This window comes from Caenorhabditis elegans, chromosome V, assembly GCF_000002985.6.
Source record: "Caenorhabditis elegans chromosome V".
Taxonomy (NCBI): domain Eukaryota; kingdom Metazoa; phylum Nematoda; class Chromadorea; order Rhabditida; family Rhabditidae; genus Caenorhabditis; species Caenorhabditis elegans.
In genome coordinates, this window is record NC_003283.11 from 15,736,429 (window position 1) to 15,756,746 (window position 20,318).

General features: G+C 36.9%; 7 protein-coding genes, 1 non-coding gene and 5 pseudogenes across 13 annotated transcripts; 5 read left to right on the forward strand and 8 right to left on the reverse strand.

Annotated features, from left to right (window-relative positions):
* Window positions 1–591: 591 nt before the first annotated feature.
* On the reverse strand, window positions 592–3,231 carry T23D5.5 (annotated as a pseudogene). Its single transcript has 4 exons — window positions 3,040–3,231; window positions 2,491–2,993; window positions 639–816; window positions 592–593 (listed from the first exon to the last, which is right to left on the reverse strand). Coding segments are annotated over exons 1-4 (875 nt in total).
* Window positions 3,232–3,941: 710 nt separating this feature from the next.
* On the reverse strand, window positions 3,942–5,523 carry str-18 (Seven TM Receptor; the record flags this gene model as incomplete). Its single annotated transcript, NM_074518.3, has 5 exons — window positions 3,942–4,120; window positions 4,167–4,344; window positions 4,655–4,861; window positions 4,908–5,276; window positions 5,332–5,523. 5 exons carry the CDS (start codon window positions 5,521–5,523, stop codon window positions 4,089–4,091), a joined length of 978 nt encoding a protein of 325 aa, NP_506919.2. The 3' UTR covers window positions 3,942–4,088.
* On the reverse strand, window positions 4,821–4,841 carry 21ur-15073. Its single transcript, NR_070046.1, has one exon.
* A 1,158-nt stretch (window positions 5,524–6,681) lies between the features above and the next one.
* Window positions 6,682–8,038, reverse strand: str-19 (Seven TM Receptor). The gene is made up of 5 exons (NM_001392676.1): window positions 7,838–8,038; window positions 7,429–7,797; window positions 7,176–7,382; window positions 6,954–7,131; window positions 6,682–6,905 (listed from the first exon to the last, which is right to left on the reverse strand). The coding sequence occupies exons 1-5, from the start codon at window positions 8,027–8,029 to the stop codon at window positions 6,832–6,834; spliced, it is 1,020 nt and encodes a 339-aa protein (NP_001379217.1). The 5' UTR covers window positions 8,030–8,038; the 3' UTR covers window positions 6,682–6,831.
* A 937-nt stretch (window positions 8,039–8,975) lies between these two features.
* On the reverse strand, window positions 8,976–9,224 carry T23D5.14 (annotated as a pseudogene). Its single transcript has one exon. A coding segment is annotated over exon 1 (249 nt).
* Window positions 9,225–9,449: 225 nt separating this feature from the next.
* Window positions 9,450–9,658, forward strand: T23D5.15 (annotated as a pseudogene). The gene has a single exon. A coding segment is annotated over exon 1 (209 nt).
* Window positions 9,659–10,611: 953 nt separating this feature from the next.
* On the forward strand, window positions 10,612–11,053 carry T23D5.13 (annotated as a pseudogene). The gene is made up of 2 exons: window positions 10,612–10,803; window positions 10,844–11,053. Coding segments are annotated over exons 1-2 (402 nt in total).
* Window positions 11,052–12,015, reverse strand: T23D5.8 (Serpentine Receptor, class T; the record flags this gene model as incomplete). The annotated part of the gene is made up of 2 exons (NM_074520.2): window positions 11,052–11,540; window positions 11,809–12,015. 2 exons carry the CDS (start codon window positions 12,013–12,015, stop codon window positions 11,052–11,054), a joined length of 696 nt encoding a protein of 231 aa, NP_506921.2.
* A 412-nt stretch (window positions 12,016–12,427) lies between these two features.
* Window positions 12,428–13,802, reverse strand: str-6 (Seven TM Receptor; the record flags this gene model as incomplete). Its single annotated transcript, NM_074521.2, has 4 exons — window positions 12,428–12,862; window positions 12,910–13,303; window positions 13,350–13,516; window positions 13,563–13,802. 4 exons carry the CDS (start codon window positions 13,800–13,802, stop codon window positions 12,569–12,571), a joined length of 1,095 nt encoding a protein of 364 aa, NP_506922.1. The 3' UTR covers window positions 12,428–12,568.
* A 701-nt stretch (window positions 13,803–14,503) lies between these two features.
* Window positions 14,504–15,721, reverse strand: str-43 (Seven TM Receptor; the record flags this gene model as incomplete). The annotated part of the gene is made up of 4 exons (NM_001322596.1): window positions 14,504–14,580; window positions 14,626–15,007; window positions 15,110–15,176; window positions 15,228–15,721. 4 exons carry the CDS (start codon window positions 15,719–15,721, stop codon window positions 14,504–14,506), a joined length of 1,020 nt encoding a protein of 339 aa, NP_001309462.1.
* A 703-nt stretch (window positions 15,722–16,424) lies between these two features.
* On the forward strand, window positions 16,425–16,814 carry T23D5.16 (annotated as a pseudogene). The gene has a single exon. A coding segment is annotated over exon 1 (390 nt).
* str-5 (Seven TM Receptor) lies at window positions 16,813–18,145 on the forward strand (the record flags this gene model as incomplete). The annotated part of the gene is made up of 4 exons (NM_074523.2): window positions 16,813–17,010; window positions 17,057–17,223; window positions 17,270–17,663; window positions 17,711–18,145. 4 exons carry the CDS (start codon window positions 16,813–16,815, stop codon window positions 18,002–18,004), a joined length of 1,053 nt encoding a protein of 350 aa, NP_506924.1. The 3' UTR covers window positions 18,005–18,145.
* A 457-nt stretch (window positions 18,146–18,602) lies between these two features.
* Window positions 18,603–19,966, forward strand: str-8 (Seven TM Receptor; the record flags this gene model as incomplete). The annotated part of the gene is made up of 4 exons (NM_001322597.1): window positions 18,603–18,764; window positions 19,033–19,590; window positions 19,637–19,814; window positions 19,869–19,966. The coding sequence occupies 4 exons, from the start codon at window positions 18,603–18,605 to the stop codon at window positions 19,964–19,966; spliced, it is 996 nt and encodes a 331-aa protein (NP_001309460.1).
* Window positions 19,967–20,318: the final 352 nt, after the last annotated feature.

Sequence of the window (20,318 nt, forward strand, 5' to 3'; positions counted from 1 at the left end):
ACCATCAGAAAGACAACGATTTATAGTTTTGACAAACAAAATATCACTAGACTATATTGTTTTTCGAGACGACCATTCGCTTTAGGATATTAATTTTATAACAACCTACAAAAACAATATAACAATCAAATTAATACTTCCCAGTACGTCGCTGTTTTTTTTTTTAATTTTAGATGTGAAGGCGTGGTGTGGGCGAACCTTCTCATGCTTTCCGTACCTGGTAGATTGACAGTTTATTATACCCCTACTTTTAGGGTTAACAAGACTCTTTTATTTAATATCATGCAAAAAAACCATTTACAACAAGCAATGAAAACTTTGGCAATTTTTTGAAAATTATTTTACATATATGAACCCCCAATGTATGTAACATCATTCTTTCCAGTACTTTGCCTTGTGTCTACTATATTGTTCAACTACCGATTAAAATAATAATTTATTTGGAACAAAAATTTCTAACTGTGATAACGGTGCACAAACTGATGTAATAAACATCATAGTGAACAGTGAAAATTATGGAAGCTTTGTATGTATGAACAGGAAAGCCCAAGTAGTTCAAGAAGTTCTGCGTGATATTGACTTTATTAAAACATCTGGAATTATGCACATTTTCGAGTTTTTAAATCATCCAAACTCACTTTTGACAGCTCTTCTGTAATCAGAAATTACATACATGATAATGGAAGCGTCAATAGCAGGGTATAGGGTTAAACAGGACAAAACTGTGCCGGTAGGAACGCTTAGCTCAAGATCGAAAAATGGTACCATGATGATATAAATAATCGGGGAGAACAGTACAATTGTTGGTGTTACTATCTGATCGATTTTTAAATTGTTAGAAAAGTTTAACTTTTTTTTATTCACTTTAACAAAAAGCGAGCACAACGCAAACTTTGCTCCTGCCCGGCACTGAGTGTATGCAAGTTCTGGCCGTAGTAGCCGCCTACGCATTTACCAACTTTTGAAACTATTAGGTTGGTCAAAAAGTCTTTGCAAAATTTTGATTTTTTTTTGGAAGTAGTATTTTTTCAAAGCGAACAAGATTCAATGGGTAATATATTTACCATTAATGCCTATGACTTCTTGCCAACACAACGGAAGTTGAACAGTACCCTCCGCCTAGAACTCCTGCGATTAGGAGGCAAAGAAGTCGTCCAACCCCGTTTCGACGACCTTTCGATCATGAAACTTCTGCCCGGCAAGGTGACTCTGGAGTGAGCGGAACAGATGGTAGTCAGTAGGAGCCAAGCCCGGCGAATACGATGGGTAAGACAAAATTTGGATTCCGACTGTCTGGAGCTTCTGGCGGGTCTTAAAAGTTGTATGCGGTCTTGCGTTGTCATGGAGCAGCAACAACTTTGATCCTCTAGGGCGATGTAATCGATGAGCATGGACCACCCTTTCCAATTAAATGCAGTATAGGCCAGCGTTGATTGTAGCAAAGTCTAGAAGAAGCTCTCTGGAAATGACACCCTTACTGTCCCGCCCAATTGAGAGAAGCACTTGTTTCCGTGAAGTTCTCATTTGAGGTCAGGTGTCGCGGTTTCCTCGACCGGGACCCACTCTTTTTTCCTGGTATGGCTAACATACAATACCCATTTATCATTTCCAGTAATGATATTCTTAACCCAGTCCGTCGTTCGTTTCCTAGTGAGCAGCGAAAGAGAGAGGTTACAAAGCAATTTTTCTGAGAATCGGACAATTTGTGAGGAACGAGTTGACCGAACTTTTCTATCTTTCCGGTTTTTTGGAGATGGTTGATGATGATTCTTTGGGGATGCTTGAGAGTCGCAGAAAGTTCGCGTGACGTTGCTCTTGAATCACCTTTCAGGGCTCTCGAAATATCCTCATCGATATCCAAACGAGAGCGATCTTATCTTGGTTTATCATCGAGATCGTAGTTCTTTTTCGTGAACTTTTCGAACCAAAACTTCATGGTATTGTAGGTGACAGAATTCTTGCACATGTTACTCCGAGCTTCGTTGCAATTGCAGCTTTGGGGGAACTCGTACAGAAAAACCCCTCGGAGGGCGTGACGTTCGGCGAGCAAATTCTCGGTCATTTTGAATAGCACCCAAAAGTTTTTTCAAATATATTAAACATGCACATTACGTACTATGCAAATAAAAAAACAGAATCAGAAAACAATGAATTAACGCTGAGAAATGAAGAAAAGTACAAATTTTGCAAAGACTTTTTGACCAACCTAATACTTGTTTTCAATATTATCAGGAAATTGAAAAACCTCGGTCAAGATGTCAAGGAGACCGTCGACAGCTCTCTCAAACAAAATTGTACATATCCTATTTAATAACTTTGCTCGCGCCACCTAAAACTGGTAGAAACAATGTCCAAAGTCTTTCCAATGTTTTTCTAAAGTCCGGCTAATGTATACCTGAGGTCACTTAGTAACGTACAAACATTTTAAAAAAAGCGTAGGCGGTGAAGTCTATTTACTTTCGCTGTTAATAAAGTTCCTGTAGTACTCACTTGAAGCATCAAAGTCTTGAAAATTTGTCTGTGAAGCTTCCTTGCCTGCGGCGACAGCATGCTCAGCTTCTCCTCCATTTCTTTGTACAATCGTGATCCACAAAAAATCATGACTCCATATTGAACAACCATCACAACTGACAAGTTGACCGTTGCCATGACGCATTTCCATAGACATCATAGACATCAGCCAGTACCTGTCGCATATACTCTCTGGAGTATTCATCTGCCTCATCAAATTTATACAATCCTATCGCTGTTTGAAATCCAAACCATGAAGCGTACAAAACCGAGAGCAAAAAATACCAATTGTTGAAGAATTTCAAAGATTGTGTGTGAAACACTGCAACGTATCGATATGTGAATTGAACAGCCAGAAAAGAAATCGTGAATGAGTATAATCCACTATACATCACAAGTAGAATTGTCAGAATGAAATTGGAAACATTAAAAGGACGGTATTTTGTGAAGAATATGTGACCAGCATTATAATTGTGAAGAACCTGAGGTAAAAAAATGATATCAAAATTTTTTTCAAAACACGCGTACCGGATACAACACAAATTCCAAACTTGCAAACGCAATTCCCACCATTGAAAACAAGACAATTAAGTACTTGTAAGCACCCAGATCTTTTCTCACATAAAACAATGTGAGAACGATCAGTAAGAACTGTGACGATGTGGTAAGATAGAATCCAACTTGAGCAACAGTTTGATCCACCAAAAACCAGTTCACCATTCTTGCGAATGGTGACTACGCAGAATGCCAGGAAACACAATAAAGGGACGTTAATATAGACGACTCATAGACAGGAAATTAAGAAAGTATGCGAGTGTTGTCCCGCTATTCTTGGAAGTTACAACTTTTCAGAACGATATATAGACAGGAAATTAAGAAACTATACGAATTGTATTGTTTTGCTCGGTAGTTTATCGAATAACAGGCATATTAACCAAAGAACAAACTCAAGTATTTTCGACACAACATGCTGGTTTTTACAGTATATCTTTAAATTAAATATTCGATAATTCAGGTAAAGGTAAAAGTTGCCCAAGGGTGAGCCGACAAAGCCTCCTGCGGACAAGATATTAATTATATATAATTAAAACATGTTGGGACAATACCGAACATAAATATTTTTGACACATAATGCTTTGTTACAGTATACATATACATACATATATTCGACATTCCTTTGCGGTATTTGAGGACGCCTGTAACTTTTCACAATAATTTTTTTTTTAACTTTCAAACTTGGAAACCCCCGTTTTCAGATATATAAAATGTCAAGTTCATTTGTTTTGTGATAGCCCCTAGATCGTTCGCTGCGAGCCCGTAAAATTTTTTGGAAATGTTTTCACTTCAACAACTGTACTTTTGAAAAAACAGGCTGTACTTTTTTTTCAAAAAAAAAAAGTTCCTTTTGAAAAAAATCTGAAAAAAAACATACTATTTTTGCTTTTTAGAATTGGAACCAGGAACAAATACAAACAAATATTGTGAGCGGAAATCTAAAACTAAATATCAATACACTAGGAAAATAAATCAGTACAATATAAATACAATTATAAAACGGAAAGGAAAGGCGTTCCAGATCAAGTAGATCTACTCGCTCTCGTCACAACACCTGAAAATTTTTAATATTTTTGAGTTTTCAAACCAATTCAACTCACATTGAAATGCTCTTCGATAATCTGTGATAACATACATGAGAATGAAAGCGTCGAGAGCTGGGTAAAGGGTGAATCCGGACAGAAATACTCCTGTAGGAACACTGAGTTCCTGATCGAGATATGGCACGGTGATGACATAGATGATCGGGGAGAACAGCACAATTGTTGGCGTTGTTATCTATAATTATTAAAAAAATACGTTCGAAACATTTATCATTGTTTGCCATCTACGTCTAACAGAGCAAACAGAGCAAACTACAGTAACCCTACAGAAATGTTATCAATGCAACCATGCACTATTCTATCTCAGTTAGAAAACAAAATTAGACATTAAAATAGTTCTCTGCTGAGAAGAAAACCGCCGGCAATACAATTACACGTGATGATACCCGAGTGGGTACAACAACTACCGTTCAAGCCACAGGCTCTCCAGCTTCAAAAGCTCCAGCTCATGACGCTTCATCTTCTGGTATCAATTTAAAACTTACTTGAAGCAGCAAGGTCTTGAATATTTGTCTGTGAAGTTTCCGGGCCTGTGGCGACAGCATGCTCAACTTTTCCTCCATTTCAGCGTACAAACGTGATCCGCAGTAAATCATGACTCCATATTGTACAATCATGATGAAAGCCATATTGAACGTGCACATGACATTCCGCCAACGAATCAATGAATGAGTGGAGTTTGCAACATTTTGCTAAAGTCATAAATAGAAACTGAAGCGGTAATACAAGTCCACTCACATATACTACATGAATTACACATGGGACTTGAGAGATGTCCACATCGTAAACATCAACCAATACTTGACGCATGTACTCTAATGAGTATTGATCAACTTCATTCAGTTTGTATAGACCGATTGCCCATTGAAATCCAAACCATAATGCGTATAAGACCGACAGCAAGAAATACCATCCGTTAAAATACTTGAGATCTTTTGGATGAAACACTGCAATGAATCGGTAAATGAACTGGACAGCGAGTAGAGAAATTGTAAATGAGTATAATCCTGTGTAAACCGCGAGAAGAATCGTCAGAATGAAGTTGGAAACGCGTAAGGGACGATTGGTTGTAAAAAATACGTAGCCAGCATTATGAGAATGAAGAACCTGAGAAATACTTTTTCATTGTGGATTTGAAACATATTAATAAGATCTTTCTTACAGGGTACAAGACAAATTCCAAACTTGCGAAGGCAATTCCCAATATTGAAAACAGGAGAATCAGATGCTTGTAAGCACCCAAATCTTTCCTCACAAAGAACGGTGTGAGAAAGATCAATGTAAACTGTGAGGTTGTCGTTAAATAGAATCCGAGTTGCGCAATGGTTTGGTCTACAAAAAACCAGTCTACCATTTTCTGTAAAAAATAATTTTTCGAATGACTAGAAGTATAATAATGAGACGATAGCAATAATAAAATTATGCGGTTCTGTGACAGGAAATTGGATAACTATATAGTTTGTGTTAATTGTGCGAATAACATTAGTTGATTGTTTTTGAGGTAACAGTTAGATAAGATATTCAAGTGTCGCATTACCTGCCTACCTCATGCTTGCTTGCCAGAGAAAAAATCTTCAAACGGAGACATTTTCACTTCCTCGAACGGGAGCGCTAGAGTGACAAAATATGCTTAATATTATACCACCGGCCGTGGACCGCACCTACGGCGCGGCCACCGACTTTTTTTGAGAAAATATATAAAATATATAGTATATATAGATAGATATATATATATAGATATAGATATATAGATATGAAAATATATAGATATGTGCGAGAGCTTCTTATATCCTGCTCATTCTGAAAAGAATCTGAAAATGTGCACATTTATATAGCAACCTTTATTGTAGTAGATTGCGGAATTCCCTGCATATTTAAGATACGAGGAAATACATTCCTCAAGCGTCAAGAAGTTATGGAAAACAGAGTTGTCAAAGTAGAATTTCTAGAAAAGCAGTGTCAGAATAAACCAGGAAGAAAACATGAGTACGTGAAATTCAGATCATTGTCTTGACGATCATTGTCTTTAGGTTATTATTTTTAGGACGATAGAGAAAAACAATGTGATAATCAAAACATTACTTCCCAGTACATTGATAGTTTTTTTCAGATCTTAGGGCGTGGCGTGGGCCAATTTTCTCTTGCCTTCCGTACCTGGAAGCTCTGTGTGCACGGAAATACAATTAGAAGTTTTTTATTATTGGCCAGAAGCAATAATAATGTGACGATAAGAATTTAGCGATTATGCGGTTTTGGCATCAGGAAATTGGAAAACTATATAGTTGATTGTTTTCGAGGTACAGTTAGATAAGATATTCAAAACTTGTGCTTCTCCCACGCCAGAGATTGAATCTTCAAGCGTAGACATTTTGCAATTTCACTTCCTCGAACGGCATCAATTTTTCTATAACTCTGTTTATATTGAAGGTGTTCTCCCAACGCACTTGTCAGAGCTGCGTATTCCGATGAGACATCTTTTTTAGGAGTGACTCTTTGCTTTGAACTACCCAACTACAAAACATCTAATTTTATATATAAACTGAAATACAAATGAATAAAGTAAAGTTGTGAATAAAGGGCTTCATACTCTTTTTCTTACAAAGGCAAGAAACATTGAATCTATGTACACTGTTTCCGCTTAATCGTGCCACGTGGCGCCTCTTTAAGTGTCTGTACGCGATGTGGTGTAACGTGTTGGATGTGTAACACTGCCCGAACCTGATCTTCTAAGAATCTCTAAATTTTCAAGGATTTTGAAAGATCTAAAATTATATCGGAACTCACTTAGAATTGCTTTTCTGTAATCAGTGATTACATACATAATGATGAACGCGTCGAGAGCAGGGTATAGAGTAAAAACAGATAGAAATACTCCTGTAGGGACACTAACTTCAATGTTGAAAAATGGTACGGAGATGATGTAGATGATCGGAGAGAACAAGACAATTGTTGGTGTAGTGATCTGAACAATTTGACAATAGAGAGAACATTTCATCTAGTACTCACTTGAAGCATCAATGTCTTGAATATTTGCTTGTGAAGCTTTCTTTCCTGATCCGACACCATTTTTAGTTTCTCCTCCATTTCAAAATACAAGTGTGATCCACAGAATATCATCACCCCATATTGGACAATCATGATGAATGTCATATTAAGTGTACACATGACACACCGCCATCGGATGAATGTATCGGTGGAGTTGGGAAGGTTTTGCTAAAGGCACAAAAGGAATCTAGGTGGACAACTACGAACAACTTACATATATCAAATTTATCACACACGGGACTTGAGAAATATTCACCTGATAGACATCCATCAGTTCTTGTCGCATATACTCTATTGCGTATTCATCTGCTTCGTCCAGTTTATACAATCCGAGTGCCCATTCAAATCCGAACCAATACGAGTACACAATCGTAAGTAGAAAATACCAACCTTTGAAGAATCTGAGACCTTCTGAATGAAACACTGCAATGTATCGATAGACAAATTGCACGGCAAGAAGAGAAATTGTGATAGAGTATAGGGCAGTGTAGACTGCTAGCAGAACAGTCAGAGTTTCATTTGAAACATTCAGAGGACGATTGGTTGTGTAGAATACATAACCAGCATTAAAAGAATGAAGGACCTGAAAACAATGTCGTCGTTCGGTTTTCCACCAAGCTTACCGGATACATCACAAACTCAATACTCGCAAACGCAATTCCCATTGCTGCAAACAACACGATCAAGCGCTTGTAGGCGCCCAAATCTTTTCTTACATAGAAGATTGTAAGAAAAATCAATACCAACTGTGAAGTTGTTGTAAGATAGAATCCAAGTTGAGCAATCGTTTGATCCACAAGAAACCAGTCGACCATTTTCTAAAATGACTGATTTTTGAGAATAACGAGAGTAGTAGTAATAATAACGAGACAATAACAAGAATACGATTCCAATACAAAATTCTCGGAAAATTAAAATTGTATATCATCGGACGTCACCTAGGAATGAAATGAGGTGAGTCAGTTCTGACAAGGAAATGAAGTTAAAGTTGACTCATAGTACAAAACGGTTGGGCTAAACTCTGCACACTTAAAATTTTCATATTTTTGAATAGTGTAAAATGTTGTTCCAGTTGAATAGACTTAGCGCGCAAATATTAAGAAATGGCGTGGTTGCTGCTTTTTTGCGTGTGGGATCAAAATAATTTTAATCTACGGAGTTGCAGGAATTTGTTGAATAGCTTAAAAATGTAGTGCTTACTGAGAAAATGTGTCGTTTTACCCAGATATGTTATTGATATATCATTATAGCAGTAAAGTGTCGTTTTTCAAAACTGTACTCAGTTTTTTATATATAGAACGAAAGGAGTTCTATGCGCTGTGGATCTGGGAGTCAGGTACACTGCCTGGTGGTGTTCCCACGGGGCTTTAAGTTTTACAAATGTTTATTGAATGTATCGTGAGCAGTACAATGTCACAAAATCTACCCAGGGTCTCTATCGAGGGCAGCCAAAAAGGGGTCCGCTGGCATGAAATCTTATGATCAGGAAAACCGAATCAAAACAAATACTTAATTTAAACCATTGATTATGTATATTAAACAGATTTTCACAAATACATTTAAGCCATATTGATCGGGCTCAAGTTTTAGACGTTTTCGAACTTGAAATTCTCAGAAAATCTGAAATGAAGAAGATAGAAACTTTTCAACCGATATCGGGGATACAAATTATGTTAAAACAAAAATTATTTACTTTCTTTCAAATATTAATATGTGATGACATTTGTAGCAACCCTGCTTGGTTTTGACATTCTCAGAATATCAGAAAATACGAGTTGTGTTAATTTTCGGCAATCTAAACTTACTTTTTAATGCTCTCCTGTAATCAATAATCACATCCATGAGAATTTTTCAAAAAGCCTCGAGAGCAGGGTATAATGTGAAATCGGATATGAAAATTTCTGTAGGAAGGCTTAGTTTTAGGTCAAAATAAGTTATTGATATAGCGAAGACAATCGGAGAGAACAGGGCAAATGTTGGTGTTGTTATCTAAAGCCGCCAACGAGGAAAATTATTAAGAAAAAAAACAGTTTACGTTCAATAGAAATAATTTTATATTCCTTGAAATATTAAATGTTTATGTAGCGACATTTGTAGCAACCCTGCTTGGTTTTGACATTCTCAGAAAATCTGAAAATTTCGATAAATGTTATTAATTTCGATAAATGTTAATAAATGTTATTATTATCAAATATACTGCTAGATTATAAGCTTGTGCCAACTGCCGAGAAAAAAAAAGAAAGTACATTCCAGATAACAACACCTACAATTGTCTTGTTCTCGCCGATTGTCTTTGCCATCTCAGTAACATATTTTGATTTGGAACTGAGCCTTCCCACAGGAGTGTTCTTATCAGGGTTCACGCTATACCCAGCTTTTGACGCTTTCATTCTTATGTTTGTGATTACTGATTATCGGAGAGTGTTTAAAAGTGAGTTTAAATGTGTCGGAATTTAATAACATTTATCGAAATTTTCAGATTTTCTGAGAATGTCAAAACCAAGCAGGGTTGCTACAAATGTCATCACATATTAATATTTGAAAGAAAGTAAATAATTTTTGTTTTAACATAATTTGTATCCCCGATATCGGTTGAAAAGTTTCTATCTTCTTCATTTCAGATTTTCTGAGAATTTCAAGTTCGAAAACGTCTAAAACTTGAGCCCGATCAATATGGCTTAAATGTATTTGTGAAAATCTGTTTAATATACATAATCAATGGTTTAAATTAAGTATTTGTTTTGATTCGGTTTTCCTGATCATAAGATTTCATGCCAGCGGACCCCTTTTTGGCTGCCCTCGATAGAGACCCTGGGTAGATTTTGTGACATTGTACTGCTCACGATACATTCAATAAACATTTGTAAAACTTAAAGCCCCGTGGGAACACCACCAGGCAGTGTACCTGACTCCCAGATCCACAGCGCATAGAACTCCTTTCGTTCTATATATAAAAAACTGAGTACAGTTTTGAAAAACGACACTTTACTGCTATAATGATATATCAATAACATATCTGGGTAAAACGACACATTTTCTCAGTAAGCACTACATTTTTAAGCTATTCAACAAATTCCTGCAACTCCGTAGATTAAAATTATTTTGATCCCACACGCAAAAAAGCAGCAACCACGCCATTTCTTAATATTTGCGCGCTAAGTCTATTCAACTGGAACAACATTTTACACTATTCAAAAATATGAAAATTTTAAGTGTGCAGAGTTTAGCCCAACCGTTTTGTACTATGAGTCAACTTTAACTTCATTTCCTTGTCAGAACTGACTCACCTCATTTCATTCCTAGGTGACGTCCGATGATATACAATTTTAATTTTCCGAGAATTTTGTATTGGAATCGTATTCTTGTTATTGTCTCGTTATTATTACTACTACTCTCGTTATTCTCAAAAATCAGTCATTTTAGAAAATGGTCGACTGGTTTCTTGTGGATCAAACGATTGCTCAACTTGGATTCTATCTTACACACAATCTTCTATGTAAGAAAAGATTTGGGCGCCTACAAGCGCTTGATCGTGTTGTTTGCAGCAATGGGAATTGCGTTTGCGAGTATTGAGTTTGTGATGTATCCGGTAAGCTTGGTGGAAAACCGAACGACGACATTGTTTTCAGGTCCTTCATTCTTTTAATGCTGGTTATGTATTCTACACAACCAATCGTCCTCTGAATGTTTCAAATGAAACTCTGACTGTTCTGCTAGCAGTCTACACTGCCCTATACTCTATCACAATTTCTCTTCTTGCCGTGCAATTTGTCTATCGATACATTGCAGTGTTTCATTCAGAAGGTCTCAGATTCTTCAAAGGTTGGTATTTTCTACTTACGATTGTGTACTCGTATTGGTTCGGATTTGAATGGGCACTCGGATTGTATAAACTGGACGAAGCAGATGAATACGCAATAGAGTATATGCGACAAGAACTGATGGATGTCTATCAGGTGAATATTTCTCAAGTCCCGTGTGTGATAAATTTGATATATGTAAGTTGTTCGTAGTTGTCCACCTAGATTCCTTTTGTGCCTTTAGCAAAACCTTCCCAACTCCACCGATACATTCATCCGATGGCGGTGTGTCATGTGTACAGTAATAGGACACCCAAATCAAGTAGTACCATCCATGGAAATATTTGATCTTCGGAGTATCAAAAAGTGCCCAGTACCGATAAATGAATTGAATTGCCAGCTGGCAAATTGTTGCAGAGTATAGTCCTGTGTAGATTCCCATCATCCATTCCATTGTGAAATTTGAAAGACCCAATGGGCGGGAGAAACTAAAGTAGATCAAACTCGCATTGTAGGTGTGCAGGAACTGCAATTTAAAAACATAATCATTAGGGTGGTCAATTTTTTAGCGCTGGCGAGAGTTTGATCTTCAATCTAGAAATCTAATCTGAAAACTCACCAAGTTTCTGTAACTCTTGGTCTGAGTATTTCGGATGCCCTATTACGGAAGTTTTGATTTTCTCAGGTTCCATAATCTATCAAAATTTTGGGGTGAGAAATAACATGTAAATAATAAAAATGCATTTTCGTTTCACTTTTCCCCGGACACATCTCACGAAAAATATGCAACTCACCGTGTGAAAAAGATACTCGAATGTGGCGAAAATGAATCCAAGCACTTGGAAGTTCACGAGCAAGTACTTATATGATCCGAATTGTCGACTGATGTGACACAATGTCAGGAATACCAGAATGAAGCCGAAGAATGCATTGGAGAAGAATCCCACGTTACCCATGAAGATAGAGAATTTTATGTAAGGGAGGTATACCTTACCAAACATGGTTAAACAAAATGTAAAATATGTCAACTTATTCAAATACTAAACTTTTTGATCTGGTAATGTTTAAATATATACCCTGCTTTTAAACACAAGTTTCTTATTGAAAACAGTGATCGCCCGATATTCTATGTTTCTTGGCCAAAAGTGACGAATTTATGAATGAACAACTGCTAGGCTATCATTAAATAGTAATATGGTATTTCAAATATGTGTGTGTGTTTAAAAATTGTTGTCTTGTTTATTGAAAGTTCAACACATACTTCAGGAAGACAATTCAAATATAGCTCAGCAGTTTTAGACAAAGATCTCATTCTCAAAAAAAAAGTTTGTTTAACATTTTTGATCGTTCTTCGACTAGAGTAGTGGAAGAGACTAACAAGGATTTTAATACTTTTGAAAAAATTTTGCAAAGACTGGAACAGTTTATTTAAAAATCCGATTCTAAGAAAGGGACTACGGTAACTTATGGGGTTATTCAAGTAATGTCGCAAAATGTCGCACAATGTGTTTCAATGCATTTCACGACATTTCTCGGCATTATTGAATAACCCCATTAGATGCGTGCCGTCCCTCTTGGGAGAGGAGTTTGAGGAGTGCACGTTGGGAGGGAAAGTTCATGCGGAAAGTAGCTTGAAGATAGTAACACGGATTTGATTGATTTTAAAAGTAACTTGATAGCAATTCGATAATCCGAGACAATGTACAAAATTATGGCGATATCTATTGATGGGTAGATTGCGAATGCGCTGAACAGGATCCCGGTGGGAAAACTGAATTTGAGATTGAAAACTGGCAGGTAGATTATGATGATCATTGGGAAGAATAGGAGAATTGTCGGGACTACGATCTGGAAACAAAAAAATTATTTTGAAATTTAGCTGGAGATTGACAAACCTGGAGAATCAACGCCTTGAAGAACTGAGTATGCAGTCGTTTACTTGTCTCCGACAGCATTGAAATTTTCTCTTTCATGCCAACGCTCATTTTTCTGCCACAAAAGCAAATAATTGAGTATTGAAGTCCAATAATCATTGTCATCTCAATTGTACATGCCAAGTTCCTCCAGCGGATTGCTCCTCTCTCAGTGTAAATTACGAATGTAAAACTTGGAATCGCCGACAATTTCCATCCGTAGTGATCATAAACCCCATTCTCAAAGTAGTTCAGCGTGAAGTTATCATTCTCCAAGAAATAATGAATTCCAATGGACCATGTGGCACCTATTCCAAAGCTGTAGATAAGCCACGCCGACATCATCCAACCTTCGAACCATATCAACTTTGGAGCGCTGAAAAAGTCGGCGGGTGTCAATGAACTTGGAAGCCATGGCTTACTCAAAAAGCGCCCAGTATCTGTACAAAAACTGAACGGATATGAAACAAATTGTTGATCCGTATATCCCACAGAAGAACACCAATCCGATTTTCATGATTTCGTTTGAAACTAGCGATAGGTGGGGTTCTGTGAAGAAGACGAAACCAGAGTTGTAGCTGTGAATCATCTGAACTTATAGATGTTGGAAATCAGGTCCCCTCAATGCAGCTTACCGGATGAATCATATACTCAGATGCGGAGAATAAGAAACCAAGAAATGAGAATACAATCAATAAATTCCGATAAGAACCAAAATCCCGTTTCACAAAACAAACTGTTAAACAGACGAACAACATTCCTAGAATAGTTGTTGATAGAAAACCAACTTTTGATATAAGCTTTGTTAGCTCATCCATCCGAATGTACTGCATTTGGGAGATAGTCGATTCTCTGACGTGGAATGTTTTCACCATTACTGCCGAAGAATCGATAGCTTTTGTTTTCAATGAACACACAGTATTCAATTTCCGGCCACGATACATTCTGTATATGCTCGTCTAGATTAGCTGGTTCCTGGTTCTGGGAAATAATAATACGTCTGTTTATACATCTCTATACTGATGTGTTGGACGAAGGGGCCATAATTGTTTACGCTATATGGAACATAGGCCATTTTTGTTTGAGGAAACTGTGGTAATTATTCAAAATTTACTAATTACTGGCTTAATTTCGACATCACAAGTTCTTTGATATCTCGGCAAAACGTCGTAACTTCATAGCAAACTCCTGCAACTTAATAAAAACATTTATATAACTTTGTAAAAAGCTGGTAAGAAGTTGCGAAAACCAACGGGATTGTGAGCGAAATTTAGCTTTACATCTGCTAAGAAATTGCAAAAGTCGTCTGAAAATCTGCAGAAGTTTGCTTAAAAGCTAAAATGCCTAATTGTGGTTAAGAAGTTGCAAGAGTATGCTATGAAGTTAGGCCGTTTTGCCGAGTAATTCACCCAAAATAAATTTCCCATTCTTTCGTTTTTTTTTTGGGTTTTACAAGATTTAACTCATTTTTAAGAGACCACGGGTGAAATCATAATTGACCGAGACCAGGTTTAATAAGTAGAAATTAATAATATTTATTTAAGTTTTGACAATATTCCATCTAATATTATTTAAGTTATGTTGTTCGGGAAGTCCTTGTTGACACATCGCTAACTGCATTAAATTTGTTCCAAAAAATCACATTGAATAAATCTGAAAGAAGAAAGCTTTTCAAGCGTTCTATATGCCTCGTATTACCTTTTAAAGCTGTTCTGTATTCCTTTACAATAATCATGAAAGCAATTGTATCAACAGGTGGGAACATACTCACAATGACATACACCCACCCAGATGGTAGGTTCATCTTAATTGTGATTAGTGGTTCAAATAACGGGGCAATTAGAATAGGAGCAATTGGCAGTACAAAAAATAATGTTGGAACAACAGTTTGTACTACAAGAGCTTTAAAGAATTGCTTTTGAAGTTTTTGATTCACAATTGATTGTTGTTGGAGCTCGTTCTTAAGGATTGTACGCATGCGGACACCGAAATAAAGTATTATAACATATTGTATGTTTATGATGAACACTCCAATAATTAGAAAGTAGATATTGTTCCATCTCACAGATCCATCTGCCGCCTGAAAACTTGGACTACTATTTTCAGCGAGACATTCCATTCGGGCAAGGCCTTCGCGAGATGCCTACTTTTAGTCGAAGCTGTTCTTTGAAAGTCAACTCACGTAAGGGATGATCGGGAAACGTGGCAAGGAAGTAATACTGTAGTTGTACATTTTTTGAACCGGTTCACTGAAAAGATTGGATGTTTGATTATATTTTCTCTTTCATGATTATCCTTACCTCATGTAATCATCAGAATAATCATCAGGATGCCCAAAATGGCCCAGTGCAGCCCCATAAATAAGCCCACAAAATATACAGTAAAGCATCCAAACTATAACTCCATATCCCCCAAAGTTCTTGGCAATATTTGGTTTATATAGAGTTGAATAACGAAAGGCGAACTGCACTGCAATAATTGCCAAAATTACTATATAAAAACTGGCATATAGTAGGATTGCAAATTGAAAAAAGTATGGATATTCTTGAATCAAAGAGTTCAAGCTGAAATATACGAATCCTGCATTGAAACTGTGTGCAAATGGTCGCGCAATCAAATCCCATGCTGAGAAAACGATTCCAACAGAAGCAAATACTAAGACCATTAGTTTATATGTTCCAGTGATTTTTTTGATGCGGAACGCAGTGAGATACAGAAATACCGAATTGCAAATTAACGAAGAAACAAACCCAAATTGTGAAAACTGGTAGGAAATTTCGTGGGAGAGATGCATATTGTGACTAAATGCTGATGTTTGATTGTTTTGTATAATAATTTCGGTGGGCAGTTCCGTACCGGAAATTATACTCGAGTACGAAAAACGTCTCGGCTCTGATTTCAACAATACAATAAATAATGGGAAAAATTTGTCATTTTTGATAGTCTGACATGTCTGAATCATCGAAAGACCCTTCAATTTTGGCACTTAAGTCTCACAGCCAAGGCTGTTGCTGAAACAAAAGTTGTTTTTTTTCTTGAAACCAAAAACGAAACATTTTTTGGCAAAACCTCGAAAAAGCGAAAACTATGAAAAACCGACAACGGAAAATGTTGCGAAATTTGGAACAAAAAATGAAAACTTTAAAAATGAGAATCGAAAAACCAGACTTCCGATCTTCCTGTTAAATGTATTTTTTAATGGGCTCCTCATTTAAAATTTGTATTTTCGAAATTCCATAACGAAGTATTTAGGATTTGTCTCCTGCCCAGACAGCAAGCCAACCGTACAAGTCTATTGCTTTGAGTTGTAGTAACAATTTGCCAGTTCATGGTAACAGACACAATAACAAAAAAAAATTGAACTATTTTTTAAAATGTCTCGCCCCACGTGATTAATGAAGAACTAAGAAACTCTAGAGAATCGAGAGACTTGCAAGTATGTTTAAAAAAAAACTTTGCAAGAAAATGCTACAAAATCGTTTCAAAAAATGCACAATATGCATCTCTCCCACGAAATTTCCTACCAGTTTTCACAATTTGGGTTTGTTTCTTCGTTAATTTGCAATTCGGTATTTCTGTATCTCACTGCGTTCCGCATCAAAAAAATCACTGGAACATATAAACTAATGGTCTTAGTATTTGCTTCTGTTGGAATCGTTTTCTCAGCATGGGATTTGATTGCGCGACCATTTGCACACAGTTTCAATGCAGGATTCGTATATTTCAGCTTGAACTCTTTGATTCAAGAATATCCATACTTTTTTCAATTTGCAATCCTACTATATGCCAGTTTTTATATAGTAATTTTGGCAATTATTGCAGTGCAGTTCGCCTTTCGTTATTCAACTCTATATAAACCAAATATTGCCAAGAACTTTGGGGGATATGGAGTACATTCGGATGGATGAGCTAACAAAGCTTATATCAAAAGTTGGTTTTCTATCAACAACTATTCTAGGAATGTTGTTCGTCTGTTTAACAGTTTGTTTTGTGAAACGGGATTTTGGTTCTTATCGGAATTTATTGATTGTATTCTCATTTCTTGGTTTCTTATTCTCCGCATCTGAGTATATGATTCATCCGGTAAGCTGCATTGAGGGGACCTGATTTCCAACATCTATAAGTTCAGATGATTCACAGCTACAACTCTGGTTTCGTCTTCTTCACAGAACCCCACCTGTCGCTAGTTTCAAACGAAATCATGAAAATCGGATTGGTGTTCTTCTGTGGGATATACGGATCAACAATTTGTTTCATATCCGTTCAGTTTTTGTACAGATACTGGGCGCTTTTTGAGTAAGCCATGGCTTCCAAGTTCATTGACACCCGCCGACTTTTTCAGCGCTCCAAAGTTGATATGGTTCGAAGGTTGGATGATGTCGGCGTGGCTTATCTACAGCTTTGGAATAGGTGCCACATGGTCCATTGGAATTCATTATTTCTTGGAGAATGATAACTTCACGCTGAACTACTTTGAGAATGGGGTTTATGATCACTACGGATGGAAATTGTCGGCGATTCCAAGTTTTACATTCGTAATTTACACTGAGAGAGGAGCAATCCGCTGGAGGAACTTGGCATGTACAATTGAGATGACAATGATTATTGGACTTCAATACTCAATTATTTGCTTTTGTGGCAGAAAAATGAGCGTTGGCATGAAAGAGAAAATTTCAATGCTGTCGGAGACAAGTAAACGACTGCATACTCAGTTCTTCAAGGCGTTGATTCTCCAGGTTTGTCAATCTCCAGCTAAATTTCAAAATAATTTTTTTGTTTCCAGATCGTAGTCCCGACAATTCTCCTATTCTTCCCAATGATCATCATAATCTACCTGCCAGTTTTCAATCTCAAATTCAGTTTTCCCACCGGGATCCTGTTCAGCGCATTCGCAATCTACCCATCAATAGATATCGCCATAATTTTGTACATTGTCTCGGATTATCGAATTGCTATCAAGTTACTTTTAAAATCAATCAAATCCGTGTTACTATCTTCAAGCTACTTTCCGCATGAACTTTCCCTCCCAACGTGCACTCCTCAAACTCCTCTCCCAAGAGGGACGGCACGCATCTAATGGGGTTATTCAATAATGCCGAGAAATGTCGTGAAATGCATTGAAACACATTGTGCGACATTTTGCGACATTACTTGAATAACCCCATAAGTTACCGTAGTCCCTTTCTTAGAATCGGATTTTTAAATAAACTGTTCCAGTCTTTGCAAAATTTTTTCAAAAGTATTAAAATCCTTGTTAGTCTCTTCCACTACTCTAGTCGAAGAACGATCAAAAATGTTAAACAAACTTTTTTTTTGAGAATGAGATCTTTGTCTAAAACTGCTGAGCTATATTTGAATTGTCTTCCTGAAGTATGTGTTGAACTTTCAATAAACAAGACAACAATTTTTAAACACACACACATATTTGAAATACCATATTACTATTTAATGATAGCCTAGCAGTTGTTCATTCATAAATTCGTCACTTTTGGCCAAGAAACATAGAATATCGGGCGATCACTGTTTTCAATAAGAAACTTGTGTTTAAAAGCAGGGTATATATTTAAACATTACCAGATCAAAAAGTTTAGTATTTGAATAAGTTGACATATTTTACATTTTGTTTAACCATGTTTGGTAAGGTATACCTCCCTTACATAAAATTCTCTATCTTCATGGGTAACGTGGGATTCTTCTCCAATGCATTCTTCGGCTTCATTCTGGTATTCCTGACATTGTGTCACATCAGTCGACAATTCGGATCATATAAGTACTTGCTCGTGAACTTCCAAGTGCTTGGATTCATTTTCGCCACATTCGAGTATCTTTTTCACACGGTGAGTTGCATATTTTTCGTGAGATGTGTCCGGGGAAAAGTGAAACGAAAATGCATTTTTATTATTTACATGTTATTTCTCACCCCAAAATTTTGATAGATTATGGAACCTGAGAAAATCAAAACTTCCGTAATAGGGCATCCGAAATACTCAGACCAAGAGTTACAGAAACTTGGTGAGTTTTCAGATTAGATTTCTAGATTGAAGATCAAACTCTCGCCAGCGCTAAAAAATTGACCACCCTAATGATTATGTTTTTAAATTGCAGTTCCTGCACACCTACAATGCGAGTTTGATCTACTTTAGTTTCTCCCGCCCATTGGGTCTTTCAAATTTCACAATGGAATGGATGATGGGAATCTACACAGGACTATACTCTGCAACAATTTGCCAGCTGGCAATTCAATTCATTTATCGGTACTGGGCACTTTTTGATACTCCGAAGATCAAATATTTCCATGGATGGTACTACTTGATTTGGGTGTCCTATTACTCATTCTTCGGAGTCCTATGGGCATTTGCAGTTGGGCATTTCTTTGCGATGGATGACTTCGGAAGAGAATACCTTGGTGGGGAGATACTTCTTCGTTACGAGAGGAACATCACAGATATCCCTGTGCTTGGCCTGATTGCCTATGAAGGTAATAGCATCCGCTGGAGGAATGTCTATGGGCTCTCTCTAATGACATTGATCTCCACAATACAGTACTCCATCATATTGATTTGTGGGCAAATTATGTACGAAGGAATGCGTATTAAACTATCCCTTCTTTCTGCTCAGAGTCGACGTCTTCATAAGCAATTTTTCAGGGCTCTCGTGATTCAGGTTCGTCGGTTTTTGCTCTGTCAGAAAACCAGTATACGTGTTACAGATCACTGCGCCAACAATCATTCTGTTCTGTCCAGTCTTCTTCATGATCTACGCCCCATTTGCAGACTTGGAAATTAGTTTCCCATCGTGTATAATCCAGAGTGGCTTCACAGTGTATCCAGCTATTGATTCGATCATCATGATGAGCTGTGTTTCTGAGTATGGAAGGGCGCTGAAAAGTAAGAACTGTAACCTGATTGTGATAAAGTTGAAAGGTTCTAACTTTCTTACAGAAGTGTATAGGAATGCGAAGAAATTTTGTGCTGTGAAAATTCCGAAAGACGTCAGCAAAGATGTTGTTGGAGCAAACGTCATTACTACAAAGCTTTGAAGAAGTGATTTATTGTCTATGGTTATGTGAACATTTCTGATCTTTTTACGGGTTTACTTACATCAATAAACTAATTGAGGCAATTATACCGTGATTCGAGCGGGTGTGCGTTCTAAATAATAGAGTGCGCAAAATGTGATATACCCCGGACCTCTATCGATATCGGTTGCTAAAATACCATTAGCTCAAACCACCAACTTCCTGCTCTCGAATATACTTCCTTGCACTATCACCATCCCCCCCCCCCCTTTATCAGATATTTTGGTTGTTTGTTCGAAAAAGTTTAATAATGAGGTTACATTTTCGAGCAGTCAAGTAGAAAAAAGTATTATTGTCTGACGGAAAACACTTT